The 25,228-nt window shown below is 40.9% G+C and overlaps 2 protein-coding genes across 4 annotated transcripts in view; one reads left to right on the forward strand and one right to left on the reverse strand.

Annotated features, from left to right (window-relative positions):
• The window catches only part of mapk8b (mitogen-activated protein kinase 8b), an 87,932-nt gene that overhangs the window by 59,347 nt on the left and 3,357 nt on the right, over window positions 1-25,228 (reverse strand). For all 3 annotated transcript variants that reach the window (XM_088284593.1, XM_088284594.1, XM_088284595.1), the window contains exons 3-4: window positions 17,316-17,389; window positions 13,438-13,529 (exon numbers count right to left, since the gene is read on the reverse strand). In XM_088284593.1, the coding sequence (XP_088140719.1) occupies window positions 13,438-13,529; window positions 17,316-17,320 (97 nt within the window). In that variant the 5' untranslated portion in view covers window positions 17,321-17,389. The remainder of the gene's footprint in view (window positions 1-13,437; window positions 13,530-17,315; window positions 17,390-25,228) is intronic.
• antxr1c (ANTXR cell adhesion molecule 1c) lies at window positions 874-23,300 on the forward strand. Its single transcript, XM_088284592.1, has 18 exons — window positions 874-1,326; window positions 9,437-9,508; window positions 10,011-10,082; window positions 10,385-10,466; window positions 10,619-10,649; window positions 10,776-10,849; window positions 10,964-11,032; window positions 11,177-11,257; window positions 11,436-11,496; window positions 12,446-12,544; window positions 12,647-12,716; window positions 15,199-15,277; window positions 17,079-17,174; window positions 17,353-17,391; window positions 17,714-17,812; window positions 17,895-18,059; window positions 18,681-18,761; window positions 20,962-23,300. Exons 1-18 carry the CDS (start codon window positions 1,163-1,165, stop codon window positions 21,211-21,213), a joined length of 1,686 nt encoding a protein of 561 aa, XP_088140718.1. The 5' UTR covers window positions 874-1,162; the 3' UTR covers window positions 21,214-23,300.

Genomic DNA, 25,228 nt, shown 5'->3' on the forward strand with positions numbered 1-25,228 from the left:
AATGTCCACTTTGACCGTTCTGAAATGTATTTGATGAAAACCTTCTTGGGCCTCTGTTCCTGTGGCAAGACTAAATAAAATAAAAAAAAAAATACTAATCAAACGTGTGTTGGCTGGTCACTTTAAGAGATGGTCCCATTTTTAACTTCTTAACTTAAATCAGATACAGTGCTTTTTGTTGCCTTCGACATTAACATAACATCTGGAGATGTCATTGTAGCACAAAATAGAATCATTTATTGTCAGAGCACATGTACGACCCTTCTCACTGCATGGTAAAAAAAAAAAAGATATAAATAAATGTAGAATGATATAGAAAAAAAATATATATATATATATACTTTATGATGATGATTTCAGTCTAACATTTTCTCATTGACGCGTTGCAGGGTAAAACCCAATTAAAAATTACAATAACATTTTGTAATCATTGACAGCAAAAACTCAGGAAATAATCGGCATTAAATATGGAATCCATATGAAAAAGAGTCCAGGTGCATTTGACTGAATTCTGTGTGGACGTTTTTGTTTACAATCGTCATCGTATTTGCATCATTTACTTGCTGCTCAATGTTTTCGAACTTGAAGAGCACCGTCTGCTGGATCTGGTCGTGCCCCGAATATAAAATGGACCTCCAGTTTCTAACCACCACCCACTTACCGAGTTCCCATACCATGCGTGATGTTTATCTGTGTGTTGTTTTTAATCCCACGTGGACGCTTGAGATCCCGGCTGGGAATCCTCAACCTATTCCTCTCTGTACTTCTTCCCCAAGTTTGACATGGGAGGAGCAAAATGGGATGTTGACCCATTTTCTCTCCTCTCCCTCGCTCTCTCCTCAAGATGAAATATGAAACCCGGTCCATTTGAGTCCAGCTTGTCCCACGGGTTCCCAGATCTTCCAGTGCCAACAACGCTCCGCTTCTTCACCTTTTTTTTTTTTTGCCCCACTTTCAACATGTTTTGACTCCCTGACAGGAAACTTTCCCCCCCATTTTTAATCGTTTTCACAAAGACACAGTGCACACCTTTTTGCATCCCTTTTATTTTAAAGCTGACTGGTGGGATGTGAGAACGCTTTGTGTACCAGTGTGGTTTTTTTTTTAACAAGCCGCCGCAAAGGAACTACTTTTTTTTTTTCTCTCCGCAAACAAAGAAGAAATGGTACCAAGATTATTGTGGAGTATGTCGCTCGCTCTGCTTTTGTTTGGATTATTTTTGCTCACTTCATCGTCAGCCAGAGCAGAACCGGCGATGCAGGATGAAGAGGAGGAAGAAGAAAGTTCTTGTCAAGGCGCTTTTGACCTCTATTTTGTGCTTGACAAGTAAGTTTTGGTCATTTTTTTTTTTTGTTAATTCAGCTCAGTTTGTAAGATGACGATCGTGGCATGAGTTTTAATGTGCATCTCTACATCCATGCGCACGGGGGTGACGCAGCAGAGGAGGAGGTCTTGTGGTTTGCTGAATCAGCAGAAAGCGGCGCGACTATTTGGATGACACAGTCATGTTCTCTGTAGCCCAATCTAGAATTCACACATTCACTGTTACTAAACAAAAATGTATGGAGAAGAGTCGTCTCGACTGACATATCCCGGCTTCTTTTTTTTTTTCTTTTTTTTCTAGTTTGCAAAGCGAATGCTCAGCCATCACTCTGTCATTAACGCTTCTGTACTCCCACATTGGAAAAATGTTGTGGTTTAGTGACATCTCGGCACTGCACTTCAACAGCGTGGTTCAGACTGCCAGTGAAGAAAATTAAATGGCGAAAAAAAAAAAAAACTTTTGGGGGACTTTACAGCTCATAAAAAGAGAATTATGGCACTGTAAATTAGAATAAAGTATATAAAGAATAATTATTGCAAAGTCCACAATAATGGCACGTCAACACATACAGTCAACTTGACTTAATAAAAATAAATAAAAATAAATCCTAAACTTGGATTTAATCAACATCACCTTTATCCAGCTACCTGTTCACTATCACCTCTCCCTCTCTATTCAAAAACGTGGCATCTGAATTAAGGGTGTGTAGACTTATTCTTCATCCATCTATCAACCCATTCTATCAATCAGCTTTCCATTTATGCACATGCATTGGTCCACTTAGCCATCCAAGAGTAAACGCTCACACTATTCCATCCATTATTTCAACAATTCCCTCATCTATTTATCTATCCACTGAAGAAACTGGTACAAATGATCACTTATACGAAGAGAATTGCCACTGAAGGGTGAACAAATGGAAACAACACAATGGTTGTCGTGTACGGTTGTGACATTCGAGGACCACCGTGGACATCAGCTGTTCGCTTTGCAAAATATGAAATGCTCAACTGCACACTGTTCAAATCCTGTTGACTCGCCCTCAAAAATTTTACTGTACGGTTGCCAGCAAGTAAACTGGACACCGCGCTTGAAGAGTAAACATCTCCGTCGTCGCAGAATAAACAAAACAGTTTAGTAAATATTGCATCTTAATGTCGTAAACAACTGGACTTCTGCTTTTAGTTTCGAAGTACTTCCAGTCAAAGCGTATTTTTAGGTAACTCGCGGACTCAAAATGTAACAAAATATTTTCACATGATGGACGGCGTTGGACTTGATTAAACGATATATAGAAATCACATTTTGTAACTTTTTTTTAAAAATCCAATACAGTTTAATATAACAAAGGAAGTAGATATGGCGGCTATTTTTCAGTGCTCAAAATACATTTGCACACAAACAACAGCACAGATCTCATATTTTATCTCTGTTCAAATGTAATATGCATTATTGTAAAGAGTCGAACCGGGTGATCATTCACTATAACATATCAATCCATTTAATGATCTATTTAGTCAAGACAACGCATGAAAGACTATGGATGTGTGTCTGGAAAAAACCTGGTGTTAACTTGAACAAAACGTAGAGCAGCAAATCACCAAAGATCTGTTTTGGACATTTTCCTGACATAATGTCTCAAAGCATCGGGCGAATGTCTTTACCAGGAATATACAATCTTCTAACCACACAGATTTATGTTTGACGTGCAGCGCCCACAAGCATCTGCTCCACAACTCGAATTAAAAGCTAAAACACGAGGGCTGCTGTCCAGATGTGGGGGTCATTGTTGACTTGCTTTGTTGCCCAAAACACAGACACATGCTAAGAATAACGGGAATATAGGCCGCTGCTATTGTTAGTTCTCGTCCCAGCTTCAGTGCCTGCTCTAGGAAAGGACTTGAGACTAACATGCAGACACGGCTGGTGAACTTCAAACAAGAGGAAGCTCTCGAGTAATCTTAATAAAGCTACGCACAGCGTCATCCCTTGGGAGGTTTTTTTTTTTTTTTTTTTTTTGCAGACACAGCATGAAACGGGCTTATGCCATATGGAACAGGGAATGCAGAACCCAAAAACTCAACACTGTGGGTAGAACTTGAATAGGATGAGCAGGGACCTTATTTTGTGGCTCAAACCAGGGAGCTGGAAGGGAGCAGCATCTACTCATCTTCCCACCAGCTGTCTTGTGTTTGTTTATCGTGCAAAGTACAAAGCGTTTTAACAACTAATTAGTAGAATTATACAAAAATATCCAGCTCACATTAAGATGTTGGTGCAGTCTTTCAGGACGGTGGGCTAGTGGTTTGCGTCCAGTTTTGGGATTGCTTTTTGTCACCCTGTTAGGTTCCCCGCAAGTACTGTCAAGAAACATCAACAAAACGGCGACCAGTCCAGGGCATACCCCGCCTCTCACCCAAATTTAGCTGAGATAGGCTCCGGCACACTCGCAATCCTCGTGAGCATAAACGGTATAGAATATTAAATCAAGTCTGCTTACATTGGGGAAAAGCGAGGCAGTCAACCACCACATTCTGGAGATATGGAAATAAAATTCTAAAGCTCGCCGTGTGGTTGAACTTGGCACCCACTTTGCAATGAGCATGACCCGTTACCTAACGGAGTGGAGTGGAACAGATCATTTTTTGATTGTGTTATTGTAGTGAATAGTTTTATAAATGTTACCTTCAATCTACATCTTGCACTTTCTTGGCCTTAGTATGACTTATGGGGTTGATTCAGGATTTACAACCATAAAATGTTTCCATATGCATTGGAACCAAATGATAAAAAAAAAGTTGTAGCCTCATAACCACCATGAAATGTTATTTTTAGGTTGCAATCTCATGTTATCAGCTTCGACGATGTTTTCCACTAGATTAGAAACTACAAAACTAATACATGGTGTGAGTCAAAATCCAAATCGAATCATTGGCACTAGTTAGTCAGCTTTTTGTACAGCATCCAAAATGATGATTTTAGTTTGAAATGTGTAAGCGTGCAGCATGCGCAAATGTAGATTTCAAGGTGAGGCCTAAAATGCTTTTGTTGAGCATTAATATACAATAATTTACCGCATAAAAATCAGAGTTCTTAATTAGATCTGCTGTTTTTGGACGCACAATGTTAGCTTCTGATAAGCACGTCATCTAGGTGGATGTGGTGGAGTCAGGTGATATGGGATTATTGATTATTTTTGGCGATGCGTCCACTGCAAGCACAGATCCACTAAACAAATTGATTAGTGTCATTTCTCGGTTGAGTGATGAAGCTCTGCTTATATAAGCAAAAATAAAATTAAGTTATTTATGCGGGCTCGCAGCGTGGGATCAATACAGTCTCGTTACAGTCGTATAACGATTCATCTAACTGTAGATTGCTGGGTGATAAATGCTAATGCAATTCCGCTAAATATGCCAGCAAGACAATAAAGACAGAGTGCAAACAAATGAGTTTTACAGATTTGCGTAAAAAATGCAGTTAACCAAATCAATGTTGTCGATGCTCAATACTAATGTCAGTAGTCTAACACAACTCATAAGATTTTACGGCCTTGTTAAAAAAAAAAAAAAAAAAAAAAAAAACAGCACTTGGCGGAATTAATAGCACTTGCCTGGTTCTAAATGCTAATGTCAGCATTGTAAAAAAAACAATCTATTAATGTAAGATAAGTTGCACGGTGGGTTCAACAAAGACTCATTACAGTCTTGTAACAACAGCAGGTAACCGCATTAACTGGATTTAGATAAGGCATGCTAATGTGAGCATGCTGACAACCAAATTTACTTGGTGCTATGATGGAGGAAAAAAATTATTCTATTGATAATGTCGTCACCTCTACTTTAGCTCATACCCATCGTTACCTGTCAATGTGTGCACTCGCTGAGCAGTGCTGCAGTTATGCGTCATAATGTAGCACAAGCTGTAAAAGTAGGTTAGTGGTTTTAAACAAACAAATCTTTGTGCCCAGTCAGTTGAATTGGAGCGCCATTATTGGCTACAGGCTGGGGTGGTCTGGATAGGCCCAGCTGGAATGGCAGACAGCCGTCTTGGTCGCTGTAAGGATTTTTGAAATTTTATTTTTCCTTCTTCCACACTTTGAAGCGTGAGAATGAAGCCGAAAGCCACAACGCCAGGGCTTTTTCCCCACATGCTGTCATCTACCCTCGCCGACATCCCGTCCACTCTGGCTTAACTTGGCCTCGGCCCCATACCTTGACTTTTACCTTTGCCAGAGATGCATAATGGTAGAAATAGTCCATAACACGTAGGGAGAGGCCAATAATTGAATTTGGAAAATTGTGTGGAACTGATCGTTGACTAATGGTGCCTTGAGGCAGAACTGAGTGCCCTACTTGGCTGCAAACAGCAGAAGTGCTGTTAATTCACTCAACAAATTTACCGCCAAACAAAGACAAAAAAAAAAAAACTAATAGATTGAATTGATTATTTTTTTCCCACATTAAGAATAAGGAAATTAAAAATGATGATTTTTTTTATATCCCCTTTTTCGAGAAGTGGCAATGTGGAAATGCTGCCTTAGTCTTTCCTCACGATCACATTTGTTTTTCTCCCTCATTTATTTTGACTTTCAGCCTCCCTCAGGTCTGCATGGGAGTATCTGACTCATTTTGTTTTTCCACATCGAGACACTGTGTTTTACCTACTCAGCAAGATAAGCTTAGAATGCTAGCGCATCACAAGTGGTAAATAGTGCAGTTCCGATATGTTTTGACTTGTTTGCCAGATGTGTTGAAAGAAGGTTAAACACGCACACAAACTTCCCGCTCGGATGGATGCTTTTGGTAAATCGTCGCCACGCTATTTGGGAGGCAAAAGAGCCGGGGAGCGTTTTCATTAGCTCACTTCCAATCTGCGCGTAATCCCGCAGACGAAGTCCGTCACATCGAAAACTGTGCTGCTGAAACGTGGGAAAATGGTGAGCAACATTGTTTCCAAGAGACTGTTCTCACCGGGTGCTATGACTGTCAGTGACCATGAAATTTAGTTGCCTAGTGATGAAGCCATAATATACGTATGCCCGCTCTTAGAAAGAATAATGGGACATGATCAGGATCAGGTTTCTCACAATGACGAATACAAAATCTCAGGAAAATTAACATGGGAACGGTGTTAAAAAGTCAAGTCTGTCGCATGTAGAAAAGTACATACGGATTTCTAACATCTTGGCCAATGTCAAAAATGTACGACTGCACACACGACAAGGAAAAAAATCTAAGTGTGTGCTTACTGTTCTTGTAGAGTACGGCGGAATAGAGATGAACACAGCACACCCCGCATTCTGATAACTTCACTGACAATTGCAAGTCTCCTGCCAAAAACCAGATGTCTTTTGTACTATAGCCAAACGAATCGGATGGTGCTTCCAGAGCGCAAGAAGAACAAAGAGTAGTAGAGAAGAAGAATGAATCACAAGAAGCTGAACTGTTATCTTATTTGCTAAAGACATTGCGCCAAACATTTTTATGGACTACCCAGGTCTAAACCTCTTTGAGCGTTTGTGGAAACCTGATGGTTTGTGATGACGTAACTTGGCCTCAATCGCTTCGGCCGCACATTCAAACACCACCTCACCTTTGAAAAACCCCAAACCACTCCGATTTAGAGCTCAGCTCAAACCGCCAAATTATGATTTCAAAAGAAATTAGTAGGGGGAGGGCCCTCCAGATAAAATAATAGTCACACAGAATGGACCACTTCCCTTCCCCGGCGGTGTTTGAACAGGTGAGCGAAACTGCAAGCTAGACCTCAGTCCCACGACGCCCGCCACCTCACACAATGGGAGTGATCCAAGTCAAATAAGAAGCATTAGCAAATAAACCATATTAAATAAATAGCCGCAGATGACATTTTAATATGACGATGGCATTATTTCTTCTCCGGTACAGTAAGGGAATAATCTACTCCGAACTGCTGGACACAGTTTCTTCAGGTCGAAGTCCGTGTGGCTGACTGTGAAATCCTTCGACATGTGCTTACACCATTCGAACATTGTTTATCTTTAAGGTCTTGTCCTCCTTCTTAGCCCAGTCAGCATTACGAGAAAGCCTTCATGTGTTATCTGTACAAAGAAGGGACAAAATGCTGAGGTAGAACGTTGGCTGCCATTTGTTTCTGCGCACAAGCAGAGTTCATAGAGTCCATGTCATTGTGGAAGACCTCTTTGTGCTGGGAGGAGATTATTTGCAACATGTGTGGTCGGCACGGGGAATTCTAAAAGTCAGTCATGGAGGAGGAGTGTTGCTGTCATCTGCCATTGTTCTGCTCACTGGGAATATGAGTCAACGCCTCGAACTTTCCTCAGCTCATCATATATGTGATGTGACTTGGCATGACAAAGTCTTCTCTATGCACCCATGCAATGTCACTGCCAAAAACAATCAATCAAAAACTCCCCGAGCAATGACCTCAGCGAATGTAAAGTATTTGATGTTGCGGCAGCACTGTGGGTGAGTGGGTTGCGCTGTTGCCTCACACTACATGGTTCTTGACAGTTTGCATGTTATCCGGGTGCTTGTGTGGGTTTTCTCCCGGTAATTCGACTTCCTCCCTCAGTCCAAAGACCATTGTTGAGTTAATGGAAAAGTCATGAAGTGAACTGTACGTTCAGATCGTTGGTCAGTGGTTCTCAACTGTTGTCGCCATGTGACCCGCATCATCCTTTTGCACCAGGAAAAAAAAAACGGGCAGTGACTGTAATTATCTTGGTCCATTCATAGACACCTTTGTACACACACACAAACATTAAAACCAATCAATCAATAGGACCATGTCTGCATTCAGACTACAGGCATATCTGATTCCAATCAGATTCCTGCTTGAATTTTTAGGGCCAACAGTCCACTCTGTTTTTAGCAAGTGTCCAATGGAATCCGCATTATTGATCCATCTGACAGGTTGCTGTGACAACATATCGGTTTTAAATAAAGGAAGCAAACCAAAGTGAGCACTGTGGGAAAAATCAATGTTGACCTCCTGTCCTTCACACAGAGAAACAGCAACACGCATGTTGGCGCGTTTTCAGTCAGTGAGCTTCTATAACAACATCCGAGCTCCCCTTGAGCTCGACTCCGAGTAGGCGTCATCATCTAAAGGGGGCTGTAGTTTTACCACACTCGGTTAGCTCATTTCCCATGTGTCATCTCTCTCTCTCAACTTAACTACTAACCTGAGGACTGCTCACATTGTGCCTGAAGCCTCAATGTATTGCTCATGCCCTTCATCAAATGACCAATTAGAAAACAAACATTTCACCCAGAGGAAATGTTGCTCCATATGGTGTTTTATGATGTCCATTTATAGTCCAGTCTTATAGTGCTCCCCTAGGAGCGACAAAGACCTCTAGGCATATTTTCAGTCGTAATTAGTCTGGACAAATGCTTTAGCCTACCATTAGCAAGTGGCTCAAGAATTGCGCTAACCTGTTAGCTTGGCTTGAGTGGTTATGTTTCGGTTTTTCCATAAAAAGATTTCAAATGAGAGTACAGTGCTCTTCTGTCTATTTTTGATTCACATTATTTCATAGAGGGAAAGGAAATTGCTCGCTTGCGTTCTAGCAAAAAATAAATAAAATATATATTTAAAAAAAAATATATATATATATATATAATCTCGTTGCACACTTGAGTACAATGACAATAAAGGGATTTCTATTTCTTATATATATATATATATATATATATATATACATAATATATATACACATATATATATATATATATACACATATATATATACACATATATATATTAATATATTTTAATTTTTATTTTAATTTTTAATTAATTAAATTTAACAAGGATAAAATAGCGAAACATTCAAATTACTTGCAGTGGTAGTGTTGTAATATTCAATTTATGGCATTTTATTTTTTGTTACCAATTGGAACGCTCACACATTAGCATTGCAACAATTTTCATCATAGCTGCATTAACAAATTCCGACAAGCTAATTTCCACTGAACTACACAAATGAAGAAAGTCCTCAGGTCTGCATCGCGGTAATTGTATTGTGAATTCAACAAAGACTGTCTTAATAATTTTTGAGCACCGCTAAACAAAAAAAGATTTATGACTTGGGTTTGTCTTTCAGGTCTGGCAGTGTGCAGAATCACTGGGATGAAATCTACTACTTTGTGGAGAATTTAGCAGAGAAATTCAAAAGGTAAGATGAAATGCTGTTACTGCGCTATTTTTAAGACGAATAGTCATGTTTTGTGCGAGCTTCCAAGAATTCAAGTGGACCGTATGAGGTCGCATAAAACTATTTTACGACTGCGGACACTTTGAAAATGTCACTGGACTTCCTGAAGCCCCATGACGAAGTTCTTGACAGAGAAACACACGTTTGTAGAGTCATAAAATTAAATGTATCCCTTCCATTGCTACATCTCAGCATATGTTTAAACACTTTGCAGGCTAATGTTTCAATCAATTGAGCAGTGGAGTTAGCAGGCGTGACTAAAGCCTCAATGGTCTCTCCTTATCTGAAAGAAATTCATCCTTATGTGCGTTCCTTCCTAAGTTTTTTATCTGTCGCACAGTAAGAACAAAAAGCGTTCATTAACAATTTGAACTTGGCCGGTAAATTCTCGTTTTGTTTGTTGGTGTTCGCAAAATAAATTGTCCCCTTAACTGACCTCATTTTCTCTTTTTTCCCCCCACAGCCCCATGCTCAGGATGTCCTTCATAACATTCTCCTCGAGAGCATCCACCATCCTAAAACTTACAGAGAAAAGGTAAGACAAAAGATGTACTTTCACTCCCCTACATTAGTACTTTAATATCGTTCTGGGTAAGTAGCTACGGAGGCTGAAGCGCCAAACCGCATGACACTGCAGTGCCGCATGCTCTCACGCAAAAGGAAGCAATCGTCAGCAAACTTAAGTCCAAAGCATGGCACCAGAGTGAAAGCAGATGTTCCTCCGAAGACACACGACTGGAAATAAAGGCATGCGACCGTGTATCTGTGACAAACTAAAAAGAGGACACTAATTCAAAGTATGTATGGATGTGTTTTTTTTTTGTTGTTGTTTTGCAGAGTGGACATCCAAAAGGGTCTGAATGCGCTTAAAAGAGAGACTCCGGGTGGAGACACATTTATGCACCTCGGACTGCAGAAGGTAGGCGATTGAAGGCCTGCTCTGTATTATTTATAAAGGATGTTAAAAGTCATTGAGTACCTCGTGCAGTTTCTCGTGTTTGTGTTTAAATTTGAAAAATTAAGTTTGAGCTCCTTTGGCACATTCTGATCAACCTATCTTTCTCGTTAAAGGCGAATGAGCAGATATACCAGGAGAACTTCGGTAAGTGCATACTGATTAATCGTTTAAAAAAATAAATAAATAAAAAAGGCTGCACTTCTTATTGGCACTGTATTTCCTTCCGAAAAGTTTTGTTGTGGTTGTACCTTCGCTGTTCTTATTTTGCAGGCAAGGCCAGCGTCATCATAGCGTTGACAGACGGAGAACTGCAGGAACAACAACTTATCACCGCCCAGCAAGAGGTAGCAACCGCACCGTTTAGAGTTGCCCCAGTTTCGCACGTTCCGCATTTCGGGAAGCCGGGGAACACCCGTTGTTTTTCGGGAATAATTGACATGAGCCCCGTTTTACAACAGGCCGAGCGAGCCAGATCGCTTGGGGCCATCGTGTATTGTGTTGGCGTTAAAGACTTCAATGAGACGCAGGTATTGTATATTACACGTTTACGACTCGTAATTGATCATTGTTGTTTCCATGTAAATCCTGAAAACGCAAACAAATAGTGATGAAAGTATAACCTCACTTTCCTCTTTTCTTCTTTGCATTCCCACCTCAATGGATAATTATAGCTGGCGACCATTGCGGACACCATCGAACATGTGTTTCCTGTTTTGGGAGGCTTCCACGCTCTCCGGGGGGTTATCGATTCGGTAAATAAAGGCCTCGTTGAACAACAGAACGCCAACGATTGCATTTTATCAAATTTGCTTTGTGCTGCTGGAGCCATTGTGATATGAATGCCATTTGGTTCGAATTGTGTGGTTTGGAGGTTTTAATGACTTATTTGACATATATGATTTTTTTTCCTCTCTTTTTTTCCCCATTCAGATCATCAAAAAATCTTGCATTGAGATTTTGGCAGCTGAGCCGTCCAGCGTGTGTGCAGGAGGTGGGGGCCGCTCGCACGCTTGCAAGTGCTTGCACGCAAACGCACACAGTGCCGTTCATTCGTGGATGTCGGCTCTTCTAATGATGATGCCAAAGAGAAAATACAAGACTTTTTTTTTTCTATAATCTTGTCAAGAGGATAACACGAGATACTCACTGTCGTGACATAAAAATAAACTCAACTTAAATTCGAACGGGGTTGAAAAAATATTTATAAAACTGAATCTACCATTGAAGGCAAACTAGTTCCACACTTTTCCATCTCAATTTACGTTACCTGTTAACGCCTTGAGTAACTCAAACTCAGGCCACAGAGACCTCGCGTTTGATTATTCTGCCTTGCGCCAAATCAATCTTCCTGCTCAAAAGAGCCACAATAAATTTGTAACCACCTGCACTCGCCTATGCTGTGCTGAAGTTTGGTTTTTAGCGCACCCATCATAGTTGAGGCTCACCCTCATCAGGTGCTTGATCACCACCACTCCCCTCACTTAAAGTCTCGTGAACCATCACATCCCAGTTCAACTCTTTCGGTCTGGTAATCACCACAAAACCATCCGGTTTCATTTGTCCACCAAGATGAGAGCAAGTATATCGCAATGGGGGCGTGCAGAAACGATGCTACAAGGAGATGCTATTTGGACTTTTTCTGGTTGTTCTTTGGCGAGGATCAAACAATATTAACAGAAGGAAGAACGTGTTGACAATGGTAGAAAACACCAATGTGTCATCACGAATGCCTTCCAACACTTGCGCGGCCAAGTGGATTACTACACCGAGCAAGAACCGGTGACCGGAACAAAAAAAGGCGGGGCCACTTGGTTAGACTTAAAAAGAATCCAAAAAGACCACCTCACATTCAGTAGCGTTATTATACAAATGCGTTCATTCAACACCTATCACTTGAACAAGGCAGTATTAAGTGTCCTTTTGTCTTGGCATGTAATCAGAGACGTTCCAAGTGGTGGTGAGGGGCAACGGGTTCCTCCATGGCAGGAACATCAACCAGGTGCTGTGCAGCTTTAAAATCAACGACACTATCACTATCAGTAAGTAATAATTTGATTACGCAGTTGCGGAAGAAAATTGTAAGCAAAACTTCATGTGGAGAAAAAAAAAAAAAATCAACATTTGTTTGATTGATGCTCTAGATGAGAAGCCTGCAAGTGTAGAAAACACTTTCCTGCTATGTCCAGCTCCTGTCATTGACGAAGTTGGGAAGTAAGTGCAGGTCTCTTTTTCAAAGGAGACTTATGGATTTTGTTTAGCTTCTGTCTTGAATTACAACACAGCAGTAAAATTAAATCTGCAGTAGCGAATGAAGACACAATTTTCTAATTTAACGCAGCCCAGCCAAAGAGTTTATAAATTGCTTAGAGTATTTGTGATGCTGGAACAATTGCATTAAATAATACTCGAGGGGAGCCAAGACTACTTTAAATAAAAAATTTTTTTGTTTGTTTCGGTTTGTTTTTTTTTATATGAAGGACATCACACATGGAAAAAAATACATTATTATAGTGTATGGTTTACCTGAGATGACCAACTCTTCACAAGGAATACCACTTCCTCATTTAATGTAATATTACTTTCTCTAAAGAGTGACAAACCAAATTGATATTGAAACGTGGCAAGATCATGCATCACACTTTGAAGTTTTCATGATTGATGCTGTGGCAAAGAAGTCATAAAATTAAGTATTTTCCTGCCTCAAACTCAGACAAGAACGCCGTGCTTCAAAATCCTCTGTAATTTTCCATGCATCACCAACTAACTATCTGACACTCCGACTGTCTCCTTCCCCATCCTTCCTCCTCTCTCTCCTTGACTTTTCCTGCCACTTTGGCTTCACAGCCCACAAAACATCTGCATTTATGTCTTTCATACCCCGAACGAGTCACCCTGACAAAAAAAAAAAAAAAACTCATCGCATCAACTTTACCAGTCTCGCAGGGGAGATCAAGTGGGGGTCTTCCAAACGTGAGGCCATGTGTTGTGTTTGTACACGTCTCGCTTCGCAGTATGGTGGAAAGCCTGCAGGGAAAGAGAGAGGGAGAGAGCTCTTTTGCAACTTTTCAGCACACATGGCCATTAAAAATATTTTTGCATGTCGGGTTGTCAGTTACAAAAACCGGAGGCTGGTTTACTTCAGAGAAATCCATAATTGTGTCATTTAGCGCAAGGTTTTAGCCCTTTTAAATGTATCCAGATGGAAATATTTTGAACATGAACCTCATTTCTCACGTTTCTATAAATACACATTTCAAAGATGAGATGGCAGCAATTTATATTACACTCTGCATTTTATTTTTTTGTAGGACTTCTCTAAAGTATGCAAGCTAGTAGCTACTCATCTATTGTATCAGTTAATTAAGTTAACACCTTAACTGATTTTTGTTTTTCAAACAGCGCACACAAAATAATGTCACTCTTATACAAGACAGAATTTAAATAGCATGATTGCATCCAGACTGACAAAAAAAAAATACAGAGAGGAGAAGACGAAATAGAACCTAAGCTAAATGTTAGCTTCTTTGGTGAGCTATCTGTTGTTTGGCACTTTTAAATGAAATTAAATCAAATGCATGACAAAAATTATGTTATTAGTATCTTAATAGATACAATGACATATAAAAAAAAAACAAAAAACATTTGGTTACATTTTGAATCAAACTAAGAGTTGATCAGACAATCAACGTCCGCTCATTTTCCGCCAAACATCATCAGCAATGATGTTATTATTCATTGGCACACTATTAATTAAATGCAGCAAGGACTCGTTATAAAAGAAGATTTTGTGCATGATGTCCAGAATTTAGTTAGTTCCTCTGTCTGGAAATGCAAGGTGTGGTTATGTCAACTCCAGTTGACGTATTGCACTTCTACTTTATCACACATGTTGCTGATTACAATCAGTATATGTGATGTGAAGAACCAAACCACATCTGGAAGACGCCAACCCCCACCACATATATCGTGCATCAAAAAGCCATTTTTTTCCCCTCACGTAACGACAGTGTCAACATCACATGCGTGCTTCTGTTGCACCCACTAAGCATTCCCTTATCTCCGCCTTATGTAGAGCCAGACAATCCGTGCGCGTGTCAGTGGTAAAGCTGTGTGTCTGCTAAACCTCTTTCACGTTCACCTTTCATCCACATTTTTTTTAGGGTGCCAAAGGGTCACCAGAGGTCACTAGGATTTTGCAGAATTGTTTTTCCACCTTTGCAGATGGGAAGGATTTGGACATCAAGGGGGCTCGGTAAACTTTGAGACTAAGGAGCCTAAAATGAGCTTAAAAACAGGAGAAACTTGACTAAATATTTAAAAGCACCCAATCTTTTTTTAAATTGTTTGTAATGACAATTAAACGGGTTCAGCAGGATTTGGTTTGTCCCTTTTGTTCATTCGTTGTATGCAACTAGCTCAGTTATAAATGGGGGGGAAAAAACTTGATAGCTGCTTTACCGCGGACAGCAATTTGGAAGCTAATTCACTAATACGAAACATTTCGTTTTAATGGCTAAATGTCAGTTTTACCTTGTCTGAGGCGCCTTTTTGTTGATAATGGTGATCGGATCGGTCTTGAGCATCAGACGGTTCAATGACTTCATTCAAATATGCATGAGACTAAATAAAAAACGTGCTTGGCAGTGACCCTCAAGTCCCATCCCCAAATTCAACCGTGGTTGTTTTGTTTCAGGGTGATTTATCTTCAAGTGAGCATGAACGACGGTCTGTCTTTCATCAGCAGCAATGTGCACATCACCACCACCGAGTGTGTAAGTGGCAGCTTCTTTGTTTGGAATGAATTTGTCTTCATAGGCCTTTGGATATCTTTAGCATGCGGTTTACAGCTTTTTCATCTTCAACTGTAACCACGTGTCCACCAAGTGTTGCCGTTCATTAACCGTGATCTGGCTTGCGTTTCCATTGAAGAAAGGATCGATTACTATGTCTGCTGATTAAATAGAGGGATATCATGGCTATTACATTTAACAAGAACAACATGACATACTAAAGAGGGAAAAAAAGAAAAACTCCAATGTTCGATACTGTAGCAGTGCATTCGCCATAAAGTATTATGTATGCACTATATATAACATTAACCTTCAAATATCAGTCTCAGAGGTACAGTCTTTTAATAAAAAGAATAACATTGGTCATGGCCACAGCTACCCGACTGTAAATCAACCTCTTCCAAAGTCTAGAATATTGGCAGAACAACATGAATGGTAACGGTAAAAAGTCATGACAGTTCCAAATGATGCTATGCAAAAGCAGCGGAGTTATATTGCAACAGACATGTGCCAGCAATTTCCCTGGAACTCACAAACGTACTTCTAGGAAACAGATCATCAGGCCCCGATGGCGTCTGACTGTGACGGAATTACCGCCGATTTCTGATAAATAGCCTGTGATTTCGCCCCGCAAGATACGTCGGCTTAAGTCGACCCAGCATCTGATCCTCATCTGTAGTCCGTAAGGGGAACCATACTTGGCTCCCAGACATGTAGCTCAAAGTTACTGATGGATTCGCTTCGGGATCTCCCAGATTACATGAACTGCTGTCATCGAGGGGGCAAAAAAAAGAAACACGAGAAGGATGACCACTGACAGGAGAAGCCTCACGGTGGATTTTCTACCAATGAAATGTTTGGAAAGTTATTTGTTGACATCAGCAGTGATTACACTTTCATCCCTATTTTTCTAGTGAATATCAATTACCTCAACTGCCTCCAGTGCAATTGCGTCTCTTGATTTTGCGGTGTTATTGAGCAAGATTTTTTTCCATGGTTTTGTCCAGAGGCTACGTCTGGATGTCATCTCGATTTACCCTTCCACATGAACGTAGCGCAAATAACGCTGTTGTTTGACTGAGGTTTGGTGCAAGGGCAAAGACGGTGCAAAAGTACATCGTTTTAGGTTCTACCCCAAAATTTAAAAGCCAACATCTTCAAAATCATTTAAGGTTACACTAGCTTGCCATTGGGGCGATGCTTTTAAGATATTGCTATTGTGCCTTTTGATATACCCGCCACTTTTTTTAGCTCGATACCTTTTTGGTCTAAAGAAGATGGATGACCAAACCGAGTGAAAGGTTATGTTCAGATAAAGCAGGGATCCTCAATCCTGTTCCTCGAGGGCCGGTGTCCTGCAGGTTTTCCATCTCTCCCTGCTGCAACACAGCTGATTCAAATGATCGGATAATCAGCAAGGTCTGCAGAAGCTAGATAACGATTGCTCAGGTGTGTTGCACCAGAGAGAGGTGGAAAACGGGCAGGACACCGGCCCTCGAGGAACAGGATTGAAGACCCCTGAGATAGAGTAAGGTTTGACCTTACTGTACCTCACCGAGTCTGACACGCCTAGCATGACGTTAGTCGTTAGAAAAGTCATGTGCTGAAGATGAAAAGAAGTCCGACTGATTTGGATTCTTTTATAGTCCTACGCTGAGTAATGTCTCAGATAAGATCACGTCTGCAAGTTCTTCCATACGTCATCTTCCTTTCCTCGGCTGAAATTTCTTCGAAATCCTTTAAAAAAAAATTTTAAGTAATGCTATGTCTGTGTCCTCCACAGTTTGATGGCACCATTCTCCTCATCACCCTACTGGTGTTGTTTCTCCTACTGGCCCTACTGCTCATGTGGTGGTTCTGGCCTCTCTGCTGCACCGTGGTAAGAACATGAAAAGGAAAACGTTTGTCTCAAAAACGACAGGAACATAAGGGCTCTCCAAAACGCTCAGAGAGCTCAGAGCGAGGAGCTGCTGTGATTAATGTGGTTGTGAAAAGCAAAAACAAACCATGTTGCTTTTACCTCATATGAACTTGTCATTTTTGGGTTGCTTTTCCAGGTGATCAAAGAACCTCCTCCTCCACCTCCTCCTGAGCCTGTAAGTTGAAAAACATGGGGGAAAAAAAATGGGGGAAATTTTAAGACTGTATTCTGTAGCATCCCATCGGAAAATTGCACAATAATACGAACGCTAACTGGACAAAACAACCACACAAAATAACGAGGGTACTACTTCGTGGTACTTAGAGGATTCTGTCATAAGATGTTCAAGATGGACAGAAAGTGTGTTTTTGATTCTTGGAAAAAAAAAAAAGGATAAAATTGTATATATATATAGAGAAGTGGGTTCATGTTTAGCCCTTTCATTAAGTCATTTTCATGTACGAAAAACACCATTTTACTTTTTGGGGGTATTTTAGGAGTCAGACGATGAAGATGGTCTGCCGAAGAAGAAGTGGCCCACTGTGGATGCCTCATATTACGGAGGAAGAGGAATTGGCGGGATCAAGAGGATGGAGGTGATGCCTATTCCCAAACAGGCGACGTATAACGTGGCAATCAAATCAATAAATGATCAAATTCACACTGCCGTCTTCAAAGGTGCGTTGGGGCGGAAAGGGCTCCACCGAGGAGGGGGCTAAGCTGGAAAAGCCGAAGAACGCGGTGGTGAAAATGCCAGAACAGGAATTCGAACCCTTTGAGCCCAAACCTAAGAAATCTCCCAAGAAGCAGCCTCAGAACCGGAAGTGGTACACACCCATCCGGGTAAAGAACGCCTTTGCACTCCACAACTGTTCTTTGATTCCTTCTAACTTTGACCCTTAAATCCCATTGGAAGGAGGTGCAAAAGGGGTCCAGTGTAATCATGAGCGGAATATTCAGCATACTGTATCTATATCCGACATTTCCAAAGAACCATTATTCGACGTGTCGTTGGTAGAATTTGTGTTTTTAGTGTACACAAAGAGCTCAATGCAACAATTCATAGGGGAAGCAGTGCGAACGGTTACCCGTATGCATTGCCTATAAAACTGTACAGCTTGTGTATTTCGGCATGACTCCTCGACAGCTGTGATTCATGGTGAAAGGCGACACCCCGAAGTCAGCAGTAGGAAAATCCAGTCCAGTCACGATGCATGCTGACTGGACTCACCTTATGTAAGGGAAGAACATTCCCCACTACAGTATATTTACATTTAGGTTCCGTTTACCATTATATAATTACATTGAATATTGTAAATTAAAGTTTTAGAACATGGATTAATGCGTTTTGTTTCGTACGTAGAGCCTGGAGGACTCATTCCGATCCTGTGTGGCGTTTATAAGGCCATCCCGCGCTTCCTCGCACAATGTAAAAAGTTGAATGTTGTCGTCTGTCTCATTCAGGGTAAACTGGATGCTATCTGGGCACTGTTTCGTCGCGGGTACGACCAAGTGTCTTTGATGAGACCCCAGCCTGGCGATCATGTAAGTATCTAATGGGACGACTGTGATTCATCGGCTTACTCCATCTTGGGTTTTTTTTTTGCACTCAAGCTGAGGTCTTATTGACCAAGTGCATTTTTTTACATTCGCATAATTTTAACACAATTCAAGACAAAACAAAGACAAAAGACAAAATTGTGTATATTGGCACGACCGGGAAATCAAAAGTAGAGCCTGGAGTTTTGTTTCCAAATGTTAATATAATGACCCATCCACATGTCAACACTGACGATTTTTTCCAATACGTTTTCCATAAAGTCAGGTTTGAGTGACTTATATTGCAGTTTGTGTGTTGAAGGGAGGTCCGAATAATGTACAGCAATAATGAAACAGCTGTTGACTCGGCAAGCATTCCGCGGCAACGTTGATGCCTGCTTGTGCGCCACTATTTATTTGAAGAATGCCAGCTTTTGGAGTGTGTTATTTGGCAGGCGCATTTTCCCCAAATAAAGTTCAGGTAACACGTCTTCAAATCGAAGGATTACATTAAAAGATGCTTGTTTCCACTTTGAGTGAAACAACATTCCAGTGCCTGGAAATGAGCTAGCCTGGAGATATTTCTAAGGCTTCATTGCAAACCACATGACGTTAGTGGAAAAAAAAAAATGGCATGATTTCTTCATAAAGACAAACGTTGCGTCATGCCCAGCCGGTGCAGGTCACTCAGTTGACGGAAATTCAATCTTTATTTTTATTTTATTTATTTATTTATTTTTTTGTGCCTGCATGGATGCAAACTGACGGCGACTTTTAGTCTCCGAGGGCAAAAAAAAGGGCTGTACGTAGTTGCCATGCCAAGAAAACACTCTTAAATGAGGAATTCCTGCTAAAAGAATTATTGGAACATTTTCTGCAAAGAGAGGCATGATTTTAACTGGTGCTTGGACTGCGGTCTGATGGTTGGGAGGGACAGATTAAGATTATAGCAGATTGGATAAAAAGCATATGATTGTAAAATAAATACTGACAATCCCGAGGGATGAAGGAAAAGAAAAAAGGTGAATTATATGTACCTATAAAGTCAGAAATAGTATCATATAAACATGTTCAGCATTAAATTTTGTCTGTTGAAGAAAGACTTGCCCGGATCACTTATAAGATTTTTTTTTAACTCGGAGAAGATCTTATCTGATTTCTAATACAAAGACTGCAGGCTTTAAAAATAAAGCATGCGGCTTCTCTGTGAATAGCCGCTATCGAGCTGCAAGGATGACACCGCGCCAGCAATCACACAGCGTCCGAAGCCCATTTCTGGTTCGTAATTTGAAGCAGGTGTTAAAACGAAGGAGTCGAATCTCGGGAGATATTAGCAAGTAGGAGTGAATGAGACGGACAGAGGAAGGAAGACGGGATGAGTAATCTGTAATTTTCGGCTGCAGACAATAGAATACTGAGATGAAACAACATGGGATGGAGAGGGTTTTTTTTTTTTTTTTATTATATGGGGGTATACCAAGTTCCCACATGGAACATATTAAATATGTGAGTAAACAAATATAGCGCAGCTCAGCCTTTGGCACAAAGCTGTCATCGTTTTATTTGGCTATATCGTGAAAAGGCTTTGAAACAGCGTTTAAAAATATAACGTATTTCTGTTTTTTTTTTGTTTTTTTTTTTAAATAAAAACTTTGTTCTTAAACTCCATAAAAGTGGGTCGTGACCTCGCAACAACAGGAAGATGCGGGTCCCAGAGGGACAGCAGACACTCAGGGAAAAAAAATTACTTAGATGTGTTTCTGCGCTTTTTATTCACTTAACACAAGTCTCCTCAGAAGGTCCAATTTTCAACAGATAAAAGAGTAGCCGGATTTTGTGGAAATAAAAACAGCTAATGGAATACAACACTGGAAGGACGAGAGAGCCAGTTGAAAAGACCAAATACAAAGCTGGAAATTCAATAAACGGGTAAAAGACGTAAGGCCAGACAGGCAAGCATGAAAGACAAAGAAAACTCAAAACACAAACGCAACAAATTGGGAATAAACAAATAGCCCAAACCTCAACATGAGGAAACAATTGATGAATCAAAAACAAGAATACCACATGCCCAAAAATAAACTCAAAAACAATTCAAGTCAACGTCAAACATGAAAGTTACAAAGAATTGTTTTTATTTTATTTTTTTAAAATTCTTGTATGACGACAGCTAGCAACAGTTTGTGTTCTCTTTGTTCAACTTCAGGGTCGGTGTATCAACTTCACGAGAGTGAAAGGAGGATCGCAACCGGCCAGGTCGGCACCACGCAGCCCAATCCACACGCCCTCCCCGCCACTGCCCGACTACCGCCACGTCCCAGAGTCCCCCGTCACCTCCAGCCCACCGGCCAGAGCGCCGCCCGTGGTCCAGCTACCACCGGGCCCCCCGCCGTCCCGCATGCCCCCCGGGCTTCACTGCCCACCGCCATCGCGTCCGCCGCCCAGCCTGCGACCATGAACGACCCAGCTAACGCAACCCCCCGCAGCCCCGCCCCTCTCATGGACCCACTTTGACTTCACGGACTGACCAGCTCTGTTGACCAGCTCTGAAGTCGGTCCTCCAGCCTGGGATTCTTCTGCTCTTCGCCAAACAACACCAGCGTGATCCGTTAGCCGTTCATTTTGTTCTTTTGTATGTCAAGGGAAACGGCCAAGATTTGTGTTTTGTACTTCTTGAGGCCTTAAATTCTTATCGTTTGCAATGTATGGTTCATCTAGATTGCTGGTCATGAAACGCTACAAGGGACCATTTCAGTTGGACGGCTTTACTAAAATCATGAGATAATCAATAATAATTCAGTAATCACAACACCTCACCTCAATTGAAAAAAATAAAAATAAAAAAAAAAACTTGATGTTGAATTTCATACAAAGTGAACGGGGTGATGCAGGGAACCGTTTAACAGGATGATTGTTGCAGGACAGCAAAACCTTTTGGGACCAAAAATCAACCGAAGCAATAAATCTGATTTATTGGATGTTTTCTTTAATCAACTACTGAGTTATGCCTTTGCCATCGAGAATTAAAGATAAAAGGGTTTAGAATTTTGAATTTGAATATTTTAATTAATGTGCTATTTTCTTAAGGCAACAACATGCTAAACAGCAATTAATTCAGGAAAAGTCATTTTGAAAGATTCATTTTTGTAATTCGTTGACAGGGAAGTGTACAGAAGGGTTTTTTTTCTCTACGGTATGTTTTTTGCATTATATTTTCATGATGTGTTTTAGTGGGTTTTTTTTTTTTGTTGTTCCTCTTTGAGGCTTTGGATTTTGTCCTTATACCACGTGATTTGATTTACAACATGACAATATGTAATTTCTGGTTATTTTGTTTACTTTTAAATCTGCGCACATAGACTGCTGGAACACAGAACGCTGTTTTAGTTTGCATATACAGAATTTAAAACTCATGCCATAAATCAGGTTAATGACTCTCCGTGTTTTTTTTTTCTGACTCAGTCCTGATTCTCTACTTTTGTATTATGCTATGTCTACATTTGTCTTTTTTTTTTTTTTTTTTCCATCATCGGTCACATTGCAACTGCGGGGCAGTTCACGGAGCATCTAATTTATTTCCAGAGAGAAATAGAGGAGAGTACTTGAATAATCGACAAGGTGTCCAACCACCGACGTAAACACTGTGCGCAGAGTCTACAACCAGCTTGCCAGTCAGACGAGGCCTATCAGCTTGTTAATCATCACATCTGCATGTACAAATGGATCTTAACATTTTAATAGGGTAAAATATGCACTCACAGGCCACAACATCAAGTCTTCTTGGAATTGACGTTTTATTGTGTTGTTCTGCTTAATGAACTCTTCGGTGAGTGTATTGTGGAACTATTTAGGCTGCAAGGTATCAAAGAAGGGTTGAAAAAAATATTCTTTTCATATGCAGCGCCTTATGAATTTTTCTTTTGTTGATTTCTTTGTGTTCTAACTTGTCTCTTTTGTTATGTGCTTCGTTCAGTGATGCCATGTGTCAATGGTGTTGCAGAACACGCAGAAACCAATCGTTGCTTGAAAGGACTTTGCTGGAAGGAAATCTTATGCCAGGTTTTGACTTTCCCCAATTTCAAGTATCAAATCAGAAAAATCAAAATGCCTAATTAAAGTACTTATATCACGCTATCAATTACGTACATTTTTTTTATTGACTAGATCATTAACTACTTGTCTTCTAATTGTGTGTAATCATTGTTATCTTCACGGAGATTTTGAATGCACTTGATGAATTTGTAAATGTATTAAAAAAAATTACACATTTCATTGATTTGATTGGTGGGATTCAAGCTTTCCGAGTGCCTTATACAAGATGACCTTCGAGCATCTATGGCCTTTCTGAATGCAGGGATTCCACAAGGGAAACAACTGCAGTGGCTTACATGTGGGTACAGGACATTCCTGAGAGGCATGTGTTATGCTAATCAGTGTTTTTACAAGTGCAGTATTTAAAAAAAATAAATAAATAAAAATAAATGTTCTGAAGCAAATATGAAAGACATGTATGATTTCTTCACTGGTTTGAGCTTTTGAACTCTATCAATAAAGGTTGACTTCCAAGCTTCTAACAGGCAGTTTCGACTGTATGTGTGTTCTGAAACGACATTTCAACGTGGAGTGTAAGAGGCCCCTTAAGTGTCCAGTTTTTCACTCCGCCCCAGCAGGTTTGCAGGGATAACGCTTCTATTCACTCCCTCAATGAGCTGTAGCTCCCTAATGCAGGCAGCGCCCAGTCTATGACACTCCCAAGTCAGTATTCGGAACCAAATTGTTTCACGTTTCAATATTCAGCATTAAAGTTTATCTTTGTCTCATCAGACCACAAGGACATGGTTCCAGTAATCCATGTCCTTGGTCGGCTTGTCTTCAGCAAACGCTTAGCGGGCTGTTTTGCGCAACATATTTGGAAGAGGCTGACTTATAGGATGACAGCCCATCCAAACTATTTTGAAGCAGTGCGCGGCGTATGGTCTGAGCGTTGACAGTCTGACCACCCCCACCCTCTTCAACCTCCGCGGCAATGCTGGCAGCACTCAAACGTCTACTTTCCAAAAGACAACCTGTGGATATGATGTCGAGCATCTACACTCAATTTCTTTGGTTGACCATGGCGAGGCCTGTTTTGTGTGAAAGCTGTCCTGTTAAACCGCAATACGGTCACGGCCACCGTACTGCAGCTCCGTTACAGGGTGTTGATGTTTTCATAGCTTTGGGCATGTTGATGTAGAACAATTTTTTTCCCCAATCCTCAGAGTGTTCCACACCATGAGATGACATTGTGAAATTCCCGTGACCACTTTAAGAGTGATTGAGAGTGTTAGCAGCAAATTTAACACACCTGCGTTGCATTTACACCTGAAACCTGTAACACTAACGAGTCACGAGCTGTACACTAGGTACTTTGCCTTGTAGCAAAGTTTCAATTTTTAATGTCCCATGAAAAGATGACACAGGCTACATAAAAAATCTGCAATAGAAGCAATAGTGGTCCTTGGTGCTCCTATGTTCTGCTGCAGCAGGAATAGCAAATGTGTTTAGAATGTGTTTCTGGTACAATATTGCCCACTGGCAATTCCAGCTAAATACTTTGTGGAGTCTTGTGTTTTTTCCCCTCCACATGCTGAGGAAAGTGGCTTGAGGGATGTTTAAAGGCATGGACTACATCCAAAACATGAGGATGGAGAAATTGAAGAGGGATAATTTGCTTTTTGTCTCCAATTTCATTGATGACATGTTTACGGGCGTTTGGTTTTCCCTCCCCGCCGCTGTCTCTCATCCTTCCTTTCTGAGTGACCCAGACGAACGAAGAGCTCGGGAATGCGCTGATGTTTCATCTCGGTCTCACGTTAGCCCCAGACTGAAACTCACTGACCTGACACAAAAACACCATGCGGAGAGGTTGGTATGATGCATCATTGTTGCCTGGATTTTTCCTGGTACCCATGGCGACTGAAGTGAACACCAAAACACCGTCGACGAACCATTTTGCACTACTGCAAGGAGACATTTGCTAGCTGTATTCGGAGGGTAGAACTACACTACTATACAGTTACACATTGTTAAATATATCGACTAATATCAATCATCGGTAGGGGAACCTTGCAGAAAGAGTCTGCTCTGCTACATGGAATTACGGTGGTGTGATGCAAACGTGGCAGTGGCACACACATACACACCCACAGGCCGCACCCCCTCTCCTCTCTCCCCCCGAGTTCCTGCCAAAGTAACCACTCGGGCCCGGGGCAACTTGTGTGGCAAAGAATCTACTCCCCACCCCCACAGTCACCCTTTCCCTCCACTTAGATCTGTAACAGAGCCCCCCTTTCTAATAGTGGTGACGCAGATCACATCCCTTGAAAGCAAGTTCTATGACATCACTATGAAGGGGCAATACGGCAGTCAAAGTTGGCACCATCTGCCTCACTTTCGAGAGGTTCTGGATTTGAATCCTGGAAAAGTGTAAAAGG

The sequence above is a fragment of the Idiotropiscis lumnitzeri genome, chromosome 20 (assembly GCF_059441095.1).
Source record: "Idiotropiscis lumnitzeri isolate Australia: NSW breed Sydney's pygmy pipehorse chromosome 20, RoL_Ilum_1.0, whole genome shotgun sequence".
Lineage (NCBI taxonomy): Eukaryota > Metazoa > Chordata > Actinopteri > Syngnathiformes > Syngnathidae > Idiotropiscis > Idiotropiscis lumnitzeri.